This window comes from Jaculus jaculus, chromosome X, assembly GCF_020740685.1.
Source record: "Jaculus jaculus isolate mJacJac1 chromosome X, mJacJac1.mat.Y.cur, whole genome shotgun sequence".
Lineage (NCBI taxonomy): Eukaryota > Metazoa > Chordata > Mammalia > Rodentia > Dipodidae > Jaculus > Jaculus jaculus.
In genome coordinates, this window is record NC_059125.1 from 103,980,796 (window position 1) to 104,003,825 (window position 23,030).

The window sequence follows — 23,030 nt, forward strand, 5'->3', positions numbered from 1 at the left end:
CTGAAAATCTGAAAGATGTGATAAGAAATTTGAATCTGAAGCACTCACTGAATTTAATTTCTGTGACAGTACAGTGCTACATGAGCTTAGACAATTCTCTAATTCAGGAGCCAGTTCTCTCCCAGGGAATGACTCCTGTTCCTTAGTTTCTTTCCACATCATGCTTGCCATTGTTTGGCATCATCTCCACACAGTAGCATAGCCTTGGATAACAGACCTCATTGATGTAGTCACTAAAATGAAAATTCCAAATTTCTGCATTTATCTATCTCCATCATGCTTTCCTATGGGTAATGCTGAATAAAAGGCATATGACTGGGATGGAGAGATGGCTTAGTGTTTAAGGCATTTGTCTGCAAAGTCTAAGGACCCAGGTTCAATTCCCTAGTATCCATGTAAGCCAGATGCACAAGGTGGCACATGCATCTATAATTCATTTGCAATGGCTAGAGGTCCTGATGCACCCATTGTCTTTCTCTTTCATAAATAATTTTTTTAAAAAAAATATTTTAAGCCAGGTGTGGTGGTGCATGTCTTTAATCCCAGCATTTGGGAGGCAGAGGTAGGAGGATCGCTGTGAGTTCAAGGCCACCCCGAGACTACATAGTGAATTCCAGGTCAGCCTGGACCAGAGTGAGACCCTACCTCGAAAAACCAAAAATATATATGTATATATATTTAAAATGCATATGACAACCTAGGTTCCAAGCCATATGTTAAATTTTGTACAAAACCTGACAGTTTTTTTTTTTTTTTTTTGTAAATGAAGCTAACAAATAGGTGTGAGTTTTAGGACTCAGGCCATTTTCCTTTGAAAAGGCAACATAATATACGTTCTAAAGTAAGCTAATTAATTTTATACTATGTTTTTGATACATCTAATTTGTTTCTCCCTAAAGAACACTTTACCCAGGAATCTCACCATACATACTTGCCAAAAATTGTCTATCTTTAACATCCCAGAATGAGCTGCCATGACAATAATGTACAGTCAGAAGTGATTCATGTACAGATTCTCTTTTCATAAGAAAAATCAATCTAAGTGATGCTAACATAAAGACTAATATCACATGAAAGGGAAAATAACTTGTTTAATCCAATTATAATGAGCCAAATATATTACCTAAAATAATTAAGAATCAGAACATAATAGTCTATTTTGAGTAGGAAAATCTAATTATGCTGCTTACGATGGTTGGGAATACATACTGTTCTAGAAAAATATCAGATTATGCCACAAAAAAATATAAGAGCAAACTTAGTATGCAATGCACCCAAAATTTGGAGAGGGCCTTTGGAAGTTAAAAAAAAAAAAAAAACTAGGTTTGTTAGCAATTTTCCATATCTCAAGCAATCTAAGAAGAAGTAAACATTTATAATGTGCAAACAACCTCTCTTTTGCCTGCTTATTTTGTTCTCACTCTATTTCAGATATACACATTCACACATATATATGCAGCATGCACAGAGAACAAAAGTACAAATCAAAACACTTCGCCTTTTATATGGTTGCCCTATTTCCTAGAAAAGACCAGGCTTCCATTGGTAATTTCTCAGAATTCAGCAACCAAACAAAAGTAGCATAATTCAGAATCAAACTCTAGACTCTGCCAGTGCCTGCGTGATTATTTCACTGCTGATAGGACAGATCTAAGGACAGTGAACTGAAAAGTCAGGAAAGACAGTTTTTCTTAAGTGTGGTGACAGGTCACATCCCTGTCTTTACTAAACAAAAACACATCTATCAATCACTCATGTATTTTCAAAATGTTTAAATAAACTTCAATTTATTAAAGAAATAGATCTGTACTTTGGAGAGAGGATAAATTTATTAACTAACTTTTAAAAATATTTATTTATTTGAGACAGACAGAGAGTGAGAAAACGCATACCAGGGTTTTCTGCTGTTGCGAAGAAACTCCAGACACATGCACCACTCTGTAGATTAGGCTTTACATGGGTATTGGAGAACTCAACCTGGGTCATCAATTTTTTCAAGTCTTTAACCACTGAGAAATACATATCCCCAGCCCCTATTTACCAAAATTTTATGGAAAATTCTTTGGTAGAGCTGATTATATCCATCTATATTAAACATAATTTGCTTCTTACAAAAAGTTGTAGTTGTAAAGAAATCCTCAAGCTATTGATAAGGTCTTGTTTCAATTTAAAATAAATCAATTTTGAATTAAGCAAATATACCACTTCACTGTGAAAAGTATTATAATTTTAAAACATGTTTATATATAAAACTAGACTCAGGATAGATATTGCATTTTAAAAGTACCTGGTGCTTGTAAAAATTAATGTTTAAAAAATTAATAGACCACAAATAAGCTAGACAATCATTATCTAAGTGATGGCTAACTTTTAAAGAAAAGCTATTCAGACATTTACATACCTATGTTGATTGCAGTGTTATTCACAATAGCAAAAAAGTGCAATCTATCCAGGAGTCCACAGATAGATGAACACATACAGAAAACGTTACATGTACACATACACAGGAATGATATTCAGACTTACAGTGCTAGAAAACTGACATACTGTATCATGTGAGTAATCTTGAAGACATTGTGCTAAGTGAAATAAGCCAGTCTCATAATTACATATAGGGACTCAAGCGTAGTCAACTCATAGAGACAGAAAGTAGAATGGCAGTTGCCAGGGGCTAGACAAGATCATTGGGTGTGAGTAGTTAACAGGTAAAAATTTTCATTTGTGAAAGACTACAAAGTTCTGCAGATGGGTGGTAGTGAGAGTTAAAAAATGTATGTGCTTATGATCATAGAATTATACAATTTTATTTTATGTATGATTTATGACAATATGAAAGGGTGTAGCTGAGTAACATTCTAAAAATTGAATGCCTATGAATAATTAGATGTTCTAAATTTTTGAAGATACTTGTAACTCAAAATCTTTTATTTAACTATTTATTTTGTATTCCTGCTCCTTTATTCAGTTCCCCTGCCCCTTAAGTTCAATTGATTCCATTTATTCATTTTATGAGTTGTGGATTTTATAATGGGAAGACAAGACACCAAGAATCGCCAATTGCTATGTTCAGAAAACCTGTATTCTTCTTGAAGTATAGGCAATATAACCAAAGAACACAATGGCATATCCTACAGTAATATATTTTTTAATAAGCATTTATCCTTCAATACACGAATAATCTAAGTCATCTTTATTCTGTCTAGTCTATACCATATATTTCCACCTGTGGATTTTTGGAATTCTAAATAGTATCCTAAAATGCCAAACTTAAGACTAGATTTTGGAAGAAATATTAATCAATGATTATTAAATGTAAGATAATTATTTGCTTTCAAGTCCACTATTTTCATGGTAAGCTATCAATGAAATTATAATAAAAGAATTTCTTCCTATTTGCAAGGTATTCTTTCAACCTAAAGGAAAATAAATTTTCAATCAGAAGAACATACAAGTCAACTTGAGATTGTGTGCATAATATACATTAAAGCACTGACTTTCAGTCTTGCAGCCTGGGCATGAATACTAGTTCTGCAGTTATTAGATGGGGAGTGGGCAAATAACTTAAATTCTTTAATACAAGTTTTCAAATTGTAAGAATGTAGACATTATATCCTAGAGTTTCCATGAGGACTGCACACAAAGCTCTTCAACAGTATCTGATATCTTAATAGTCCTAATAACAGAGCATGTGGAAATGATTACCTTGTTGTACTGAAAAACATTATATTGAAACGTCTAATAGTGACTTCATATAATTTGTGACTCTATGAAAGAAAAGGCCAATTACATTTTGCATAACTTCTTTTGTCTGTATTTTAAAAATATGATTTTAATGTAAGTTACATAACATGAGAGCAAACAAAAATGAGAAGTAAAACCAGATATGTACATCTGCAAAGCACATGACATACATATACACATGCATCCCTCTTTAATGTTCTATACAATTTGAGGAAGTTTTATAGAAACATGAGAAAAATGTTGAACAGTAAATAGGAAGAGATACACACTCCAGTGAGAGTATAAAGTATACAAATATAATGGAATCCTCCAACATTTTACTAGAAAGCACAAAGAGTTTCAATAGTATCAAACCTATAGGTATGTATGTATGTATACATATATATGTTAGCCAAATACAACACAAAATTTACAATAGTCATAAAATTTCATAACATCCTTCTGTTTATAAAATTGTTTCTTAGTACACTAATGCTACAAGACACTGAAGTAAAAAGACAAAAAAGGATTCATTAGTCAAATAATAAGTTTAAATTAAAAAATTCTACATTCTATATTATTCTAGATTCAAAGCACACCTTGCACAAAACATTTTGGGTTAGGCATGATAGTGCATCTCAGTACCGGGAAGGATGAGGTAGGAAGATCACCATGAGTTCAAAGCCAGCTTGGGACTACAGAGTGTGTTTGTGGTCAGCCTGGGTTTTAATGAGACTCTACCTTGAAAATTAAATTAAATTTCTGAGAAGACTTGCAATGAACAGAGATATTCACATTTATAAAACAGCATTAGTGTTGTAGCAGTTAGTGTTTCCCAAACTTACTGGGCCATAGAATCTTTTTTTTTTTTTTTTTTTTAGGCAATGACAAGGAGCTACTAATATGCCTCATAAAAAGTTACTTTGGAAACCAGGCATGGTGGCTCATGCCTTTAATCCTAGCATTCGGGAGGCAGAGGTAGGAGGATCATGGTGAGTTCAAGACCACCCTGAAACTGCATAGTGAATTCTAGGTCAGCCTGGGCTACAGTGAGACCCTACCTTGAAAAACCAAAAAAAAAAAAATCATTACTTTGGGATATATATATATATATATATATATATATATATATATGTATGTATGTATGTATACACACAAAATATATATATATACACATATATCTATCTACCTATATATATATACACAAAACATATTGTTTATGATTATTTATTAAACACTAAATTATACACACACACACACACATATCTATCTTCAAAAATAAGTAACTTATTAGGGATTTTCTTTCACATGCACACACTCAAAAATATGCGACATCCCTAGGCAAGCATTTGTACTCTTTAGGAAGTTGTAGTCTTTCCAGAATAGGCATTTTGACCTCTTACAAACTGCATGCTATTAAATCAAGTGAAAAAATGAGGTTTCTAGTACCTGTGAAAATCTAAAAATGAATGTATCCTTCCATGTAATTGTTTTTCTTAGAATTTGCCATAAGCTGAGAAAATTTTACAGCTAAAAGCTACTGCATCCTTTTAAATATGATAATACTAAACTCAATTATATTATTTTATGAACTGGTGCTATGAGTCTGCATTTATACAATTCTACAGTAAGATAATGAATATTTTACAACATGAGTCCTGCAGCAAAATGGTTACTGATTTTTCATTCCCCCAAACCTCCCAAAGAATTCTTTGAAGTATATAAAATATAATACTGCAATTACCACTTTACCTATGGAGGTTAAGCAACCTGCCCTAAGTACCAGTCGTTAGCAAGGACCAATTTCTTGTACTGACTGCTCATATTACAGCTATAGAAACTGTATCAAATACTCACCTTAAAATGTGAACAAATCCTTTGCCCCAAAAATAACTGACTGCTGCTCCCACAACACATAAACCACAACCCCATGGGGAATACCTGCAACCCCGCTGAGGAGCATCCCCAGTGGAATGGGGGTGGGGATGAAGAAAAAGAGGGTATCAACACATTATATAGCCATATGAAATGTTATTAATAATGATAATAAAAGAATACAAATAAACACCTTACAGGAGAGCTATAAGTATTAAACATAATGTACACAGGGCATGTGGCACAATACTTAGCCATCCAAGATACACTTATTAACATAGATTTTGGAAATGAGAGCCCATCAATCAATATATAGACAAAGGGCTGGGGAAGTTGCTCAGTAAGCAAAGTGCTCATCTTAAAGGCATGAAGATGTGAGTTCAATCCCCAGAACACAATTGTGGTATGCCCTGTATTCTGGTGGTAGATAATCAGAAATAGCAAGACCCCTGGGGCTCAGTGATCAGCCAGTCTAATCTATTTGACATGCTCCATACCAATGGGAGACCCTTTCTCAAAAATAGGTAGAGGCCATACTTGAAGTATAACAACCAAGCTTCTACACAGACACATATCCAGGTTCCTGCGTACACGTGTGCACCTGTACATATACAAATACATAATACACATTGATTCTATGTTTCTATGTCTTTTCTGCACAATTCATAATTAATCTATCACAGTGATCTCTTCTTTCTCTGTGACACCTATGTTTTTAGAACTGTAGTATTGTAATTTCTCCTGTTTAGCTTCGTTTCCATTATCTTCAGTTATTTTGACTGTACCAGGGTGTTTTAACAGGCACCATGTTTGCCTTTAAAAATACTCAAATGTCCACTTGCACCTGGAGTTTTAGCTCCCTTAAGCCCAGCACTATGTCTTAAGGAATTGTCTTCCTAACCCTATGGTTTATACCTGGTACATTCTCCTAAGTCATGTTGGTGATGAATGAATACTACTGCAACAAAATCGTTCTCCATAACTCAATTGTAGAGGCTGACTGCCCCATAAAAAAAGCTTTTCAATTTGTGGAAGAGATAACCCTTAGTCATCCTAGGAATTATGCCATGTCTAAACAACTGGTGAGAAACATTAAAATAAAAACATGTATAAATGCAAAAAAATGGACAAAACCAGGAAATTCCTGTACTAACAGCTTATTATTTAAGGTATTTTCTTCTTTTGAAATTCTGGAGCACACTTTGCTAGAAATCTAAAGTGAACAAAAAAAAATCAGATGGCATGTTAGATAGCTTTCAATGACTTCAGAAATTAAAAACAAAGTTTTAACTCTAATGAGGTGCTCATTACTTTCTTATTGTGTTAGAGAAAATCAAAATAAGCAAGCTACAATTAATCTGGAGTGAAGTATGAATGTGAATGATTATGCTACCATACTGGTATCACTTTCTTTCTGGGCAAACTTTTGAATTTCAAAAGCACATGAAAGTGTAAAATATCTGTAAAATGAAACAGATACCAACCATTTTAGAAAGGTCTACTAGGGAAATAACAATGGCTGTTATTATTGAAATAGTATTTTTGGTAACCAATGGAAATTTAGTCATTGATTTTCAATTCATACAAAATAAGCTGGATACTGGGAGGAAAAAATCACTTAAAACATCTCTTGCAGAATATATGTAATCACAGCATTATATATAATCATCCATACCAGTGACATTTTATAAGAGATAACTAGTCAAAGAAGTGGAAAACTCTGAACATAAAAGCAGTCAAGAAAGTGAATAGTTCAGTAAAGAAAAATAAGTTAAAGTATTAAGTTCAACTATAATAAGAATTCTTTAAGTGCAGATGCAGAGGTAACAGAAATTGGTCTTCACCTGGTAAGTGTGTACTCCCTGAGTCCTGAATGCAAATTCATGGCAGAAAAAGTACCTATGCATCCTCGCAATCTTTTGTCTCGACCAATCTTCCATGTTACAAACAGTGGGCTGTAACAGAAGATAAAAATAAATTAATCAGTCATGTCAACCCAAGCAAGTATCTACTGGATGTGTATTCTGTTATATTAGGTGCCTAAGACAAAAACAAGAAGACAGGCCATCAAAGGTTCAGGGTCTAACTCAGTAAAGTAGCATTTATCAAAAAATTGTACATTGTTTTACATTTGACCTATGTGTTTTAATGAAGTATGTTAATCCTCAACATCAATGCTAGAGGGCTGATAATAACATTCCTATTTGCAAATAATAAATAATAAAAAGGTGCTTAAACCTAGTGCTGTTGACTACAAAACCTTAATCATCCCAGATGACCACATGATTTGTCATTCAAACTGCATGTTAGTGACTCTGAGTCTAATTAAGAAAATTAAGAAGGGACTGGAGAGATGGCTTAGCAGTTAAAGTGTTTGCCTGCAAAGCCAAAGGACCCAGATTTGATTTCCCAGGACCCACATAAGCCAGAAGCACAAGGTGGTACACGCGTCTGGAGTTCACTTGCAGTGGCTGGAGGCCCTGTCATGCCCATTCTCTCTCTGTCTGCCTCTTTCCTTCTTTCACTCTCTCAAATAAATAAATGAGATTTTAAAAAAGAAGAAAATTAAAGTGACACCAACAACTTAATACTATTATTTGAAACTATGGGGATATGCATATAATGTGAAAACCATGACATTAGATGAGTGCAATCTAGAAGCCAGTACAGACTCAAATGCATTCAGAGTCAAAGAAAATAAGTATTGGCTTACAGTAGCTTGATTTATGGCATTTTTGTCCTGGTATGCCCATTCACTTTGTCTGTTTCACTTCTATCTCTCTCTGCTTGCAAATATATAATTTTTTTTTAAAAGAGTACTGTTGTTTAACTGGGTGTGGTGGTGCACACTTTTAATCCAAGCAATTGGGAGGCATAGGTGAGAAGATTGCTGTAAGTTCAAGGCCAGCCTGAGAATACAGAGTGAATTCCAATTCAGTCTGGGCTAAAGTGAGAACCTACCTGGGCTTGAGCGAGACCCTATCTCAATGAACAAAACAAAACAAAACAAAAAGAGTAAGGTGGTTTAAATGAGGTTTAATACATTCTGATTCTGCAGCAAACTAATGACAGTCTTTTTGTTTTTTGTTTTTTGAGGTAGGGTCTTACCCTAAAACAGGCTGACCTGGAATTCACTATGTAGTTTCATGGTGGCCTTGAGCTCACAGAGATCCTCCTACCTCTGCCTCCTGAGTGCTGTGTGCTATGATTAAAGGTGTGTGCCACCACACCCAGCTTGCTACAGTCGTAAATTAATGGTTAACTGTGAGAAAAATGTGTTCTAATTAGAAGTAACTTGATATTTAATTTTTATTTAATGAGCCAATTTATACATTTTAGAATATTTTGTAAAAGTGCCAGGGTGGCCTTGATTAATAATGAGTAATTAAAATAATACTGATGTATTTATGCTTTCAAACCATTCAAGTTTAGGGGAATAGCATACTATATGTTATATTTTCTTCTAAGTCTACTGGTGATTTAGAGAATAATATTTCTTTAAAGTGTTCTCTTGCAAGTCATCAATAGTCAGAAGAAAAGACATTCCATTAAAGAACTGCAGTCACATGCCTCAAGCATTTAAATTATGCTACATTCTGAGAGACAGTCACAATGGTAGGCAGGTTTCTAAATAAACAATGTATTCAAACCATGGAACAGTACTAGAAGTACACTTCTTACACAGATAAATGTGCAGTATCATGGAAAGCTATGCCTATATTACTGGATCAAAGGTGGTATATAGGCACTGGATATCCTAGACTAACTAAAGTACAAACCAAAAGATAGAGTTCAGATTTTTCTACTATCTCATGTACTAAATACATGTAACTTGAGATAAGATTCTAAAGCTCCATGTGGATAATTGCTGTAATTGTTCTTCACTAGCAGCTGATCAAAAGAACTAGGGGATACATTATCAATAATTCTCTCATGATTCATAGACACACAAGTATCCTACAATTTATACATTATTTTATTTATTTATTTACTTACTTACTTATTTATTCATTTATTTGGGAGATACAGAGAAATAAATAGGGGAGAGAGAGAGAGAGAGCACTCCAGGGCCTCCAGACACTGCAAATGAACTCCAGATGCATGCACCACCTTGTGCATCTAGCTTACATGGGTCCTGGGGAATTGAGCCTCAAACCAGGGCCCTTAGGCTTCACAGGCAAGCGCTTAACTGCTAAGCCATCCCTCCAGCCCTTATACATTATTTTAAAAAATGAATTCCATTTCTTCATGTTTCACTTTCTAACTTTGTGTCATCAACATCAATAAGCATTTCAATGGACAGAAAGTTCATTGATCCTCTCCCATCACAATGACTAGACAATATCTCTATAAAAGACAGGTCCTTTAGGAGCCTCAAAATGAACCGAGCCATACATTTATATAATATTATATATATATATATATATATATATATATATATATATATAATATTATATAAATATATATATATGTGTGTGTGTGTATAAATATATAAATTCAAAATATTTTGATGAATTTTCAATAATACAGATATACATTGTATAGTTTAAGAAGCAAGAGTGAAGTAATTTCCTAACAAATACAAGAAATGAAAGTCATTTAAAAGTACTTTACCTTCAATTCTCTTTATTTCACTAAATACATACATGCATCGTTCTTATAAAAATATAGCCTTATTTTCTCAAGTTGATTCTCAAAATATAGAGGATAAAGAGAAAAGGTACATACATGAACATTATACTGACCTATGAACTATGTTGGAAGACATTCAAATGGATGGCAGCAGAAATTACATGCAGTTTCCTATAATGCTATGCTATCAGTCTTCAGAACATTATTCATTCAGGGCTGAAAGTATTAGAGGATAAGCTGAATTTCTGCATAGGAGCCTGGGGAGTAAAAGTGCTTCACAATAAACAAGAGATTGGGGTTGTAAATGTACCCAACATATTCAGGTAACAGGTAGTCTTCAAGTCTTGAAAACTTGTTGTGGTCTCTTCCATTTTTTACCATTCTTTGAATTTTAAGCACTGTTAAGTATATGTTCTCAAGAGTCCTTATAAAAGGTAAAACCTGAGGACCTAAATTCAATCCCCAGAACCCACCTAAGAGCCAAGCATGGCCACATGCCTATAACCCCAGCACTGAGGGTGTAGGAGACAGGAGAACTTCTGAGGTTTGCTGGTCAGCCAGTCTAATCAAAAATAGGTGAGCTCCAGGTTCAGTGAGAGATTCTGTCTCAAGAAAGTAAGGGGAGTGCTAGAGGGACAGGTTAGCAGTTAAGGTGCTTGTCTGAAAAGCCTAATGACTTGGGCAACCAGGGCTTGATTCCCCAGTACCCACATAAAGCCAGATGTACAAAGTGGTATATACATCTGGAGTTTGTTTTCCATGACTAGAGGTCCTGGCACACCCATTCTCTCCCTCCCTCCCTCTCTTTCCTTGCAAATAAAAAAGAAAAGAAGGGGAAAGAACAATAAGGAGGAAACTCAGTATCCTCCTCTGATCTCTGCATATGTATATGCACAGGGCACTTGTATCTGCAGCCACCACATATACACACACAAATACACCACACATAAACTATACATGAATGAAAGAATAATAAATATACAAAATGAGACTTAGTGCTACTGTACAACACTATTGTATTGAGAAAAGACTCATGAAGATGTAAGAAACCCAACTTTTAGTACTAGACGGCATAAAATTATTCCTTACAAGTCTGGGAATCTTGTTTGTCACAAATGCACATCCAACATCTTTTATAACACTAAGTATTCATAGACAAATAACCAAAATGTCCAAAAGCATAATTTAATCAGAAAAGAATCCAGGAAGTTAAGTACTTTAAAGCAGATTGAAACAACAAATCACTAGGCAAAAGTGATAGCACCTTGTATGTGTTAACTACCTCATACAAGGCAATGGCTGCAGGAACATTCAATGGGTATTACCTAAAAATAGTAACATTTTTTCACCCAAAACAGAGAAGCAAGGAATAGGCAAGTTCATTCTTAAATATGTTATTAAAACATGTATGAGTTTCTAAAAATGCATAAGCTATCAGCATAATCAGAGTTAGAACAAAGGAGAAAAAAGATTTTGGAGCCTGTTGAGAAGAGCTTTTCAATACCAAGGAAATAAGGGAACTAATTCCTAGTACTACGAAGATGGCCATATGGTTTGAGGTCACCTACATACATTGAAAAAATGCTACAAACTAGAAAAGGGATCAAAATGAGATGAAATATTAAAGGAAATGTTTATCTGAGTGTAAGCAAATGTAGCTTTTTAAAGAATTACCCTACCTCTGAACATTTTGTACTTGTGTGTTCTGAGAAACCTTTGCAGGAAAGTAAACTCCATTTCCCTAAGTCTATACACAGAAACAGGAAGCAATGACCTAATGAATCTAGGTGAGTCCACTCTGCCAACTGGTAGTCAGTATTTTCAAGTCAACAGTGGCTCTCAGAGATACCTCGCTGCATAGAAGCACCAAAAGCACAAAAAGTAGTAGCAATCTGCCTAGGATATTCCCCAGGCCAAGTTGCATGTCACTCCCAATGCCCCTTCACTGAGCATAGTCCATTGATAGAGAAGCCAAAACAGATTAGAAATGTTTGTGGGAGAGGGGTATAATTAGATGAGATCATGCAAAATATGTCCTTATTTAATAATATTGTACCTCAAGTCCTATCTCTCCTTTCATACCAATTCAAAATGAGAAGAAATTTTAGGCCATGACAAGTTTCCACTGTGAGAAGTCTCTTTAGAATGAAATTTGTCAGTAGAATCATTTACAAAATAATATCAATTCTACCAATATAATAATTTATTATAATATAGATACTGAATAGCTTATTTATTTTGAAGTAAGATAAAGGGAAAGAGAGCAGTCCTGTATCTTGGTTTGTTTCTTCTGCCATCAACTAATGATTACTTGTTAATTGTTCTTGGGGTCATGGCTCATTAGCAACTTAGCTCCAATCTAACTACGTTCTTCACATCATCCAACTAAGTTAAATGTCATCATTTTTCCAGTGTTTACAAGCTCAAGTAAGACCAGGAATGATCACAGCATCTTTTCACCAAGCTAATATCTTTCAGTCCCATTTCAACAATAAGAAGTTGTAGATTTCCTTTCCAAGCCATATAAATTACAGGTTCAATGCATAAAAACATACTCAGTATTCATAAATCTTTATTTGGTCATCTGAGGCTGCTATAACAAATATCATAGACTGGAAGATGAAAGTTGGGTGGTTCAGTTCTTAGTAGGGGCTCACTTCCAGGCTTCAAGAAAACTACCGTGTCAGCACACATTGTTTCTTAAGAGCATGGTGGGAGACATATTGTATCTTCTTGCAAGAACAAAATTCCTGTCAGGTCACATTATAACTTGATTTAACCTTAATTACTTCCTTATAGTTTCAATCTCCAAATGCAGCCACTTTGAGACACTTTAACATATGAAAGGAGGGAGGGGTAGTCCACAGTAAATTCCTAACAAAACATTTGGTACATAGTTCAAATGGCAGAAGGAGTTTGAAGCAGCTGCCTGCATTCAATCCATAGCCAGAAAGCAGTGATGATTGCTGATTCTCAGCTTGGTTTCTTCTTTTTATTTATTCTGGGATCACAACCCATGGAGTGGTGCTGTCTACAGTTATAGTGGATCACCCCATCTCAAATGGCCTAATCTAGAAAATCCCTCTCAGACATACAAAAAAGATTTGTCTCCCAGAAGATTCTAGATCCTGGAAAGTTGACAATATTAAGCATCAAAGAAGGACAGCTGCCATGTAAATTACCAAAGGACAGGAAAATTCTACCACTACTACAAAACCATACAGGTGACCAGAAGTACTAATCATGTCCATCATTTCCTTACAGGCTTTTTCTTCCTCTCCCAGTAGTGGAGAGATTAACTGAAAAGATACCAAGATTAACTAAAAGTGACAGTTGATGTAGAAAGACCTGCACCAATTTACAAATTCCTACTCTATTTCCCTCAGAAGCTGTATTAGTTACTTTACTCGTTGCTGTGACCAAAATAGGTAGCAGCTTAAGGATGAAAACAGTTTATTCTGATTTATAGTCTCAAGGAGACACATTACATCCCGGTAGGAAAAGCATGATGGAAAGGAATGAGAGGCAGGCTGAGGCGGGCTGGTCACATTGCATTCAAGCAGATACGACCAGGAAGTGGGTCTAGGCTAATAAACCCAAGGCAATGGCCCCAATGATCCATTTCCTTCAGTAAGGCTCCATCTTGTAAAGGTTCCTTAACCTTTCCATACAGAGCCATCAGCTAGGGATGAAGTGTTCAAACACTTAGACCCATGGAGGATATTTTTACACTCAAACTACAATAGAAGCCCGCAATAAAACCTACCATCTTCTTGGTATACTAACACCTTTTCTGACACACTCTCAGTTTTGTCATTCAATGTTTTCCTCTTACTTAGCCAGCCTTCATTAGCCCAGTTCTTCTGTCTATTATCTATAAATGTCTTCCAAAATAAAATTTCTACTTACCCTTACTTATTTAATCACTACTCAGGTAGGGATGGGATCTGATTATTTAATTTTATATTTATTTAATTTAATATTATGGAATGACTCATGCCCAGCTAGCTCAGTCGGTAGAGCATGAGACTCTTAATATTATGGAATGAATGATGCTTAAGTTCCAGATAATTTGAATTTCAAATTGATAATAAATGAGAGTGAATAGGAGAATAAAGGGAGAGAATGTAATGTTCAAACACATTTTACACTTTCTCATCCATGCCAACCTTTAACTACAGGTGAAGAAAACACATTATATAACCACTATAGCCTTTTTTTTTTTTTCTTTAGGTTTTTCTAGGTCTCACACTAGTCCAGGTTAACCTGGAACTCGCTATGTAGTCTCAGGGTGGCCTTGAACTCTTGGCGATCCTCCTACCTCTGCCTCCCAAGTGCTGAGATTAAAGGCATGCGCCACCACGCCCAGCCCACTATAGCCTTTTTAAAATTTTTTTAAAATTATTTATTTATTTGAGAGCAACAGACATTGAGAGAAAGAGGCAGAGAGAGAGAGAGAGAGAATGGGCGCCCCAGGGCTTCCAGCCACTGCAAACGAACTCCAGACACGTGCACCCCCTTGTGCATGTGGCTAACGTGGGTACTGGGGAACCAAGCCTCGAACCCGGGTCCTTAGGCTTCACAGGCAAGCACTTAACCGCTAAGCCATCTCTACAGCTCCCACTATAGCCTTTTTTACCACGCTCTTCCAGCCAACCTTTGTAAATAGCATGTATTCTGTGAGGCTCAGGAAACTAAGACCATGCTTAGACAACATTGATAGTATGAATCACACATTTCTGAAACTGGGAATCAAGAATTACAATCTTGAAACTTTTCTTTGCTTATCATTCCCAGAAATACAACCATGGCAGCCCTATATGCTCTCTTTCCTCCATTTCTACAATTCAAATTTAGCTGAGAATGGCAGGTGAAGGGAGGTAAATACTAACATATGATTAGAAAGGCTGTTTTTTTTTTTTTTTAATCAAGGCTAACCACTGGTGATATGTCATGTTCTGTGCAATTTTTGAACTGAAAGAACTGTTTTTTTTTTTCCTTTAGCAAGACTAAATCAACAGCTTCCAGCAAACTAAAAAATTGTAATTTCAGACCAGCTATGTTGTGATAATTTGTTATTGTACATATATTTACACTGTAAGGGCATTCAATTTAATACATGGTAATAATTTGAGGATGAATTAGCTGTGAATTTTTTTTAAAGAAATGATTACTTGAACATCTAGCTTGTAAATTTTAAGTTCTAAATGCTGTACATTTTAGAAATGAAATAACTTCTGTTTGGATTGCCTCTTCTGAAACCATTTTTTTCAAAGAACTTTAAAGCTAGAGTCTCAGTTCTTAATATGAAAAGAATAAATTATCTTAATATAAAACAGATTGGGCACAAACAACTTTATATTGAAGCCTCCAAATTCTTAAACTTAATGCAAAAAAAACTAAGAGAAACCAAAGTAGATCCAAAAGTCTCACAACAAATACCAATATATGTAGTACATGTCATTAAATACTTTTAGGGACTTTTGTTTTGATACTTCCATTTGATTTATTATGCAGCATAACCAAGGAATTCATAATATTTTAAACAAAATAATGGAAACCACTAAGTGATTGAATTATGTACCTACATTTTATCTCCTCAGTTAATGATCTATCTTCTTCCATCTTGCCTTTACCACACAGCCCATTTATTAAGGAGAAATGGAGTAGATTGGAAATAAATATACTGATTAAACATTGAAGGAAAAAGAACTGATTATTTAACTTCTTCACTCTGGATTTTCATCATTTCCCATTCCAAGGAGATCTGATGAAGTGTGTCAACTTAGTAAGACTTGAAATAAAAAAAATGAAACTGATGGAGTTTTCACATTTTCTAGATTTACTAAGGTTAACCACTTTGATTTTAAGGTCCTTCTATTAGGCTACATTCTCCCATGGGAGAATGGAACTAGAAAGACTCAACTTTATAATAGGAAATCAGCAAGAACTTCTTATTTTAGGGGGAAAAAGAAAGACAGGCGGTAAGGATGAAGTTATTAACTGAGACATTTTGTGTTGGGGCTATATCTGTTGCCCCCCCACCCTGTTTTCATCTCAAGAACCTCTATGATAAAATGCTAAGAGGTTGAGGATATTTCCTCTGGAATGTGGACACTATACACAATATACATTCTTTTTGTTCTCCTCTGTTCTCCATGCCACTATGCTGATGGGCTCAGAACCATACTGGTCTTGTAGGAATACTGATAATCACTGCAGCCTTATGAATGAAGAAGTCAGTTCATGTTGAAAGAACAGTATGTCACATTTTTTTTAAATTTTTATTTATTTATTTGAGAGTGACAGACACAGAGAGAAAGACAGATAGAGGGAGAGAGAGAGAGAATGGGCGCGCCAGGGTTTCCAGCCTCTGCAAACGAACTCCAGACGCGTGCGCCCCCTTGTGCATCTGGCTAACGTGGGACCTGGGGAACCGAGCCTCAAACCGGGGTCCTTAGGCTTCACAGGCAAGCGCTTAACTGCTAAGCCATCTCTCTAGCCCAGTATGTCACATTTTGATAAACTGTGTCTTTCAAGGAATGTTTTCATTTATTTAAGTTGTATAAGTCATTGACATACATAAAGTCATTCATAATATTCTTTCATTAGCCTTTTAATGACTGTTCGAGCTGTAGTAGGATCTTCTATGTTGCTCCTGACATTGGTAATTGTGTTAAATTATATATTTTTTTTCTTTTAAAAATATTTATTAGTCTAGCTACATGTTTATCAATTTACTTACATTTTCTAAGAGCTGACATTTATAAAAAATTTCCTGTTTGCTTATTTTTCTATTCTACTGATATATATTATTTCTCTTATTTTTGGGGAGAAATGTGTTCTTTTATTGTAGTTTCTTAAAGTACAAGCATACTTATTTTAGAATCTCTTTTTGTAAAACTGTAAATTTCCCCTTAAGGACTATGGCATCTCATAAGTTTGCACATGTTACATTTTTATTACCATTTATTTAAAATATTTCACAATTTCTCTTTGGATTTCAGATTTGATCCATGGTCTTTTTAGAAGTATGCTGAAAGCCAGGCATGGTGGTTCATGCCTGTAAATCCTAGATTTAGCAGGCTAAGGATGGAAGACTGTAATGTGTTCAAGGACAGCTTAGGCTATGTGGTGAGTTCTAGCCTGACCTGGAAAATGTTGTAAAACTCTGACACACACACACACACACACACACACACACACACACACTTAGAAATACTGGCTAATTTCCTAGTGTTTTGGAATTTCCAGATATCTTTCTTTTTTCTTATTTGTTTCTAATTTAGTTCCATTTGGCTAAAGTAATAGATTGTATGATATCCTTCTAAATATACTGAAGGCTTGTATTATGAATGGCCTATAATAGTAAATGTAACAAACCAATTTGAGAAGAAAGTGTGTTTCTAGTAGCATTAGGTTGAGTGTTTTGTAAATATCAATTAGGTATAGTTAGTTATTTGTGTTGGTCAAGCTTTCCATCTCCTCATGGATGTTAATAATTCTATCAAGTACTGAGTGTTGAAATACCCAATTCTGACTATGGTTCTGTCTACTAATCCTATCAGATATTTTTTCATGTATTTTGAAGTTCTATCAGATTCACATTTAGGATTGCTTTTTTGATGGATTTACCACTTTATCATTATGAAACGGCCATCCTTATTTCTGGTAATACTGATTTCCTAAAGACTAATTCATCTCATGTCAATCAAGTTACTCTGTTGTGCTTATGACTACTGTTCATATATATTTTTACATCTTCTAATTTTTAACCTGAGTTTTAAGTCAGTTTCCTTTTAAAGATCATTATTGACCATTTATATATATTTATATAATATATGTTGATCACAATACCTTCTCATTACCCCTTCCCCGGTCCCCCTTCTGCTAAACTCCTTCTTTTTCACAATTAATTCCTCTTCTAATTTAGTGTCTTTTTTTCTTTTGTGTGAATGTTTAATTAGAGTTGCCTGCATGGGCACATGTGAGGGATTAGTTAACACAGCATGTGGATCCTACCAATAGCTATAACACAACCAAAAATATCTCCCACTCCCCAGCCACCTTTAACTGCCAATAACTCCTCAGGGAATGATGGAGCTTCATGCCCTCCTCCAAGTCAGTTCCCTATTTACAGCATATAGTTAGGTTGTGCGATTTTATGCAGCCTTTTCATTGGAGGTGTTGGACTACTCTATTTAACTACCGTTATGGCTGGCTGTGTAAGTCTACCTATCTATGATTGATATTTAGTTTTTATATTGTCCATCTGCTCTCTATTTCTTTATCTGTTTTCTTTGGGATTAATCAAGTATCTTTAGTATTTCATTGTATCACTATTAGTTGAGTGTGTCTTTTTTAGTGGCTGTTCTTGATTGTATAAAATGCATTTTTAGTTTATTGCAATCTACACTTATACAATATTGTATGATTTCACATACAGTAAGGACCTTAATAGTAGTCTTCCATTTCACACTCCCATCCCTTGAAACACCATACCTCTTCCTTCTTGATAATTTATAAATATCATGACAAGATTATTTTTGCTTTAAATAGCCATTAAAGAAACCTTAAAATGAGGAGAAATATTTTGTATTTAGTCTACACTTACCATACTCATATAACATTCTTTATTTCTTTGTAGATATCTAAGTTTCCATTTGGAATAATTTTCGTTCTACCTGAAGAACTGCATTTTATCTTTATATCTTTTTGCCTTCATTTTTTGGGTCATATGTGTGGAGTGGGGTGTGTGTGTGTAGTGTAGTATATCCACGTGTGGTTAGATGTATATGTCTCATATAGATGCATTCAGAAGTCAGAGCAGAATGTCAGGTGTTATTATCATTCTCTCACATTGTTTGCTTGAGATGGAGTCTCTCTCTCACTGAACACAAAAGTGCTTTATTTTCCCAGTATGACAGGATGAGTGGGAGTCCCAGAAAATCTGTGCCCATCACCTTGCCACACATACAGAGACTGTATGGCCACTCTCAGTTTGTTACATGTGTACTGGTGACCACACTGAGACCTTCTCAGGTACTCAGTTCCTCTTGTTGTCTTCATTAGCTATACTATTTATGGTCATTAGTCTTTTTTTTTTTATTGTCAGCATTTAAAAGACATTACTCCATTGTCTTCTTGTTTTCAATTGTTCTGAGATATAAATGACATTCTATACATAATGTGTCTTTTTTCCTCAGGGAATATTTTCTTAGCAGCTTTTAAAATGCACTGAAACTAGTTTCAATAATCTGAATATTACCGTCATGATTTTCCTGTTTGGAGTCACAGAACTTCTTGGAGATGTAGTTTTTATTATATTTAGACATTCTGCAGTCATTATTTCTTCCACTAATTTTTCTGCTTATTCTTCTCTCGCCTTCCTTTACATGTATATAAAAATTACATGTATATAAAAAACAACTTCAATTCATAAATTTGCTTGATATTGTCTCACAATTAATTGAACCATTTTCCTGTCAGTTTTTTCTTATGTTCAGATTAGATCATTTTGATTCTTTTTCATTTATTTTTTAATTTTTTTGTTTGGTTTTTTGAGATAGGGTCTCACTATAGCCTGGGCTGTAGTGTTGTCCAAGGCTGGTCACAAACTCATAGCAATCCTTCTACCGCTGTCTCCCAAATTCTGGGATTAAAGGTGTGCACCACCATACCAAGCCTAATTTTGATATTTTATAGGTGTACAAAGGTTTTTGATTATTTCTATTCTCTTTTTAAATATACTTTTTATTTTTATTTATTTAAGAGCAACAAAGAGAGAAAGGGGCAGAGAGAGAGAGAGGGAGAGAATGGGTGCACCAGGGACTACAGCCACTACAAACGAACTCCAGATGCATGTGCCTCCTTGTGCACCTGGCTAACATTGGTCCTGGGGAATCGAGTTTTGAACAGGGGTCATTAGGCTTCACAGGCAAGCGCTTAACCACTGAGCTATCTCTCTAGCCATATTTCTATTCTTATATAGTCAAAATCACCAATCTTTTCTTCTATAGTGTTTAACTTGCTATTTGTATCTTCCAGTAAATTTTTATTTCATATAATGCTTTTGGTTCATATAACTTTCCATTTCTTCACTAATTGTATTTATGACAATCTATTTTCATAATTGCTTTAAAACCCTTTTTCTGTTAAATCTATAGTGACCATTGTTGGCTCTGTTTCTATTGACTAACTGCTTCCTAGTTACAGGCCTCATTTTTGTGCTTGCTGAAATGCTGGGTAATTTTTTTGGATACCAGATCTTTTCATAATCTCATTGTTGAGTATCTGAATTTTGCTGTTTTCTTTCAAGAAATACTGAAAATTGATCATGCAGTGAAATTATTTGTGGATAATTATTTGTTAGGTGTGGTTTTATGTGTTGTTAATTCAAGCTTAGAATAATTTTAGGGCTATGCATAGTTTAACCTTACTACAGTGGTAAGACCACTCTAGAATCTCTACTGTATACACTAGGCACTTAATAAGATCTCACAACTCTTGTAGGAATTGAAATAATCTGTCTTTTACTCATTTATAAACCCATGACTTGACAAACAAAGAGACTTGTATTCAGGCAATGGTAAGGGAAATGTGTAGGCAGAGTGTTAAAGCTATTTCTCTAAGTAGTGTCCCATCTCCAACACCCTGTTCCACAAACTCGTACCATATCCTCCTTCTCTTATCACTTCAGCAAGATTACAGGACTGGGTTCCTGAAACTACCTATAGGCAAAATGCCAGGATGCCTGAAATGCTTACTACATTTGTTCATTTTCTCTCAAAGACATCAGGCCTGTGCTGTTTGCTGCCCAATGTCTGTGGCCAGTTTTTCATGTATTTTGTTATTTCCCATTGTTTATGTGGGATACAAGTTGGAAAGGAGCCAGTGTTGTATCAGTTGCTCTTCCATGGCCAGAACTGGAAGTCTCAAAGCCTTTTAACCCTGAGTCACTTTAAGAGTCAAACTCTGTGGTAGGTTTCACATCTGAAATGTGGAAAAACCTGCCACAAATAATAGAAGATTACTGCCAGAAGGAAAATGGCTCAGGAAGCAGGAGGCAACAGGGACAGATCTCTTTAGCCTTGACAGGTGGCACAGAATATGAAGTGACTCAACCAATTTCAGGGGCAACACATTGCTCAAACCCAAAGGTTAGAGATGTCACTGTTAAAAAATTTCATATTGAGAACTCTAATGCCCAAAGTAATAAAATACAAAATTAAAAAATCAAAGCACTCAGGTAGAAATTGAACTTGACAGAAGTGTCAGTTAATAGTCACATTGATACTTCCTCCTTTAAGCTTCTGCCAAAAATAGCTCACTCACTCTTTATTCTCTCATGAGTTAAGAAATAAATATAATTATAGCAACCTTATTTACAACAACTAAAAACACATGAAGTTCTTTATCATGTGCTATGTCTGATATATAAATTTTTTCTTCTTGCTATTTTTTAAACATATTTAATTGTAATAACTTAAACAATCTTATATCAGTGATTTTACCTCACTACAGATCAAGCAATGAAATTATCATCATTACTATTGTGGTACCTATCAAAGACCTAAGGACAGGCACCCTACCTTAAGGAAACTAGATATACAAAGTTCTTTTATCACAGAATAGAAAAAATGTGACAAGTACCATTCAGTTATCATATCCAAAAATTCCTTTACAAAATCCCCCACAATGTTTAGGTAACAATACTCAATATTGTTCATAGAGTAAACTAAGATGGCTTCTAATTTGGGAGACTAAATAAATTTCTACAGAAATTAGGATAGCCATAAGAAAGCCAATGTAGGGCTGGAGAGATGGAACTTGCCTGTGAAGTGTAAGGACCCAGGTTTGATTCCCTCATACTCACATAAAGCCAGATGCACAGGTGGTGCATGTGTCTGGAGTTTGTCTGCAGTGGCTAGAGGCACCAGCATACCCATTCTCTCTTTCTCTCTCTCTCTTCCCCTCCATCCCTCTTTCTTTCTCTCTCATAAATAAATAAAAATTAAATTTTTTTCTATAAAAGAAAGCCAATGTAGACATAGGAGAGAAAAGCAAATTGCATGAGTGACAATGGATGAGAATTCAAGGCAGTAAGGTAATAAAATAAAGGCAATTTCTTACTTTAAAACAGCCTCTCTGTTGTATCTTTACCTTTATGTAGACCTATATAACTGACTACTTCAAAGCTTTATCTTTGTGAATAAATCAAACAAGCTAAACAAAGGCGCCAAACTCTCTGGGATGACATAAAAAACACAGCAGTCTTACCGAGAACTTTAGTACAAATTTCTATGTATATTTAAATGCCTGGCTTTAAAACATCTCTAACTGAATTGCTAAAATACAAATTAGTCAAAGGTTATGCATATGGTCTAGAAATAAATGTGAACTATTCAGCTTAGTCATAGCAGCATAACAATAAAGCACAATGTGCTGGGTCTGGCGGCACAGACCTAAAATTTCAGCTAGTCAGAAGGCGGAGGCAGGAGGATTTCAAGTTATAGGCCTGTGTGGGCTACAGAGTGAGTTCAAGGCCAGCCTGGACAACTTAGGAAGTACCTTTTTCAAAAATGACACATAAAATAGGGTTGGGGAAAAAAACTCAGCCCAGTGGTAGAGCACTTACCTAGCATGCCAGCATGCAGGGAAGGACAAGAGGAGAGGGCACAGAGGGAGGGACCATAAAAGAACCTCTTCTTCAATGCAATGACACTGAACAATAGCAAATGATTGTAATTAGCTACACAGAACTAATTCATTAGAAATAAAATAAATTGCTAGAATTAAATTCA

General features: G+C 35.0%; 2 protein-coding genes across 4 annotated transcripts in view; one reads left to right on the forward strand and one right to left on the reverse strand.

The window, feature by feature from the left end:
• Tmem164 (transmembrane protein 164) overlaps positions 1-23,030 on the forward strand; it is a 498,963-nt gene that overhangs the window by 275,265 nt on the left and 200,668 nt on the right. The gene's annotated exons all lie outside the window — the stretch shown is intronic.
• Ammecr1 (AMMECR nuclear protein 1) overlaps positions 1-23,030 on the reverse strand; it is a 125,089-nt gene that overhangs the window by 50,961 nt on the left and 51,098 nt on the right. The window contains exon 2 of the mRNA XM_004659136.2: positions 7,440-7,550. Within this exon, the coding sequence (XP_004659193.1) occupies positions 7,440-7,550 (111 nt within the window). The remainder of the gene's footprint in view (positions 1-7,439; positions 7,551-23,030) is intronic.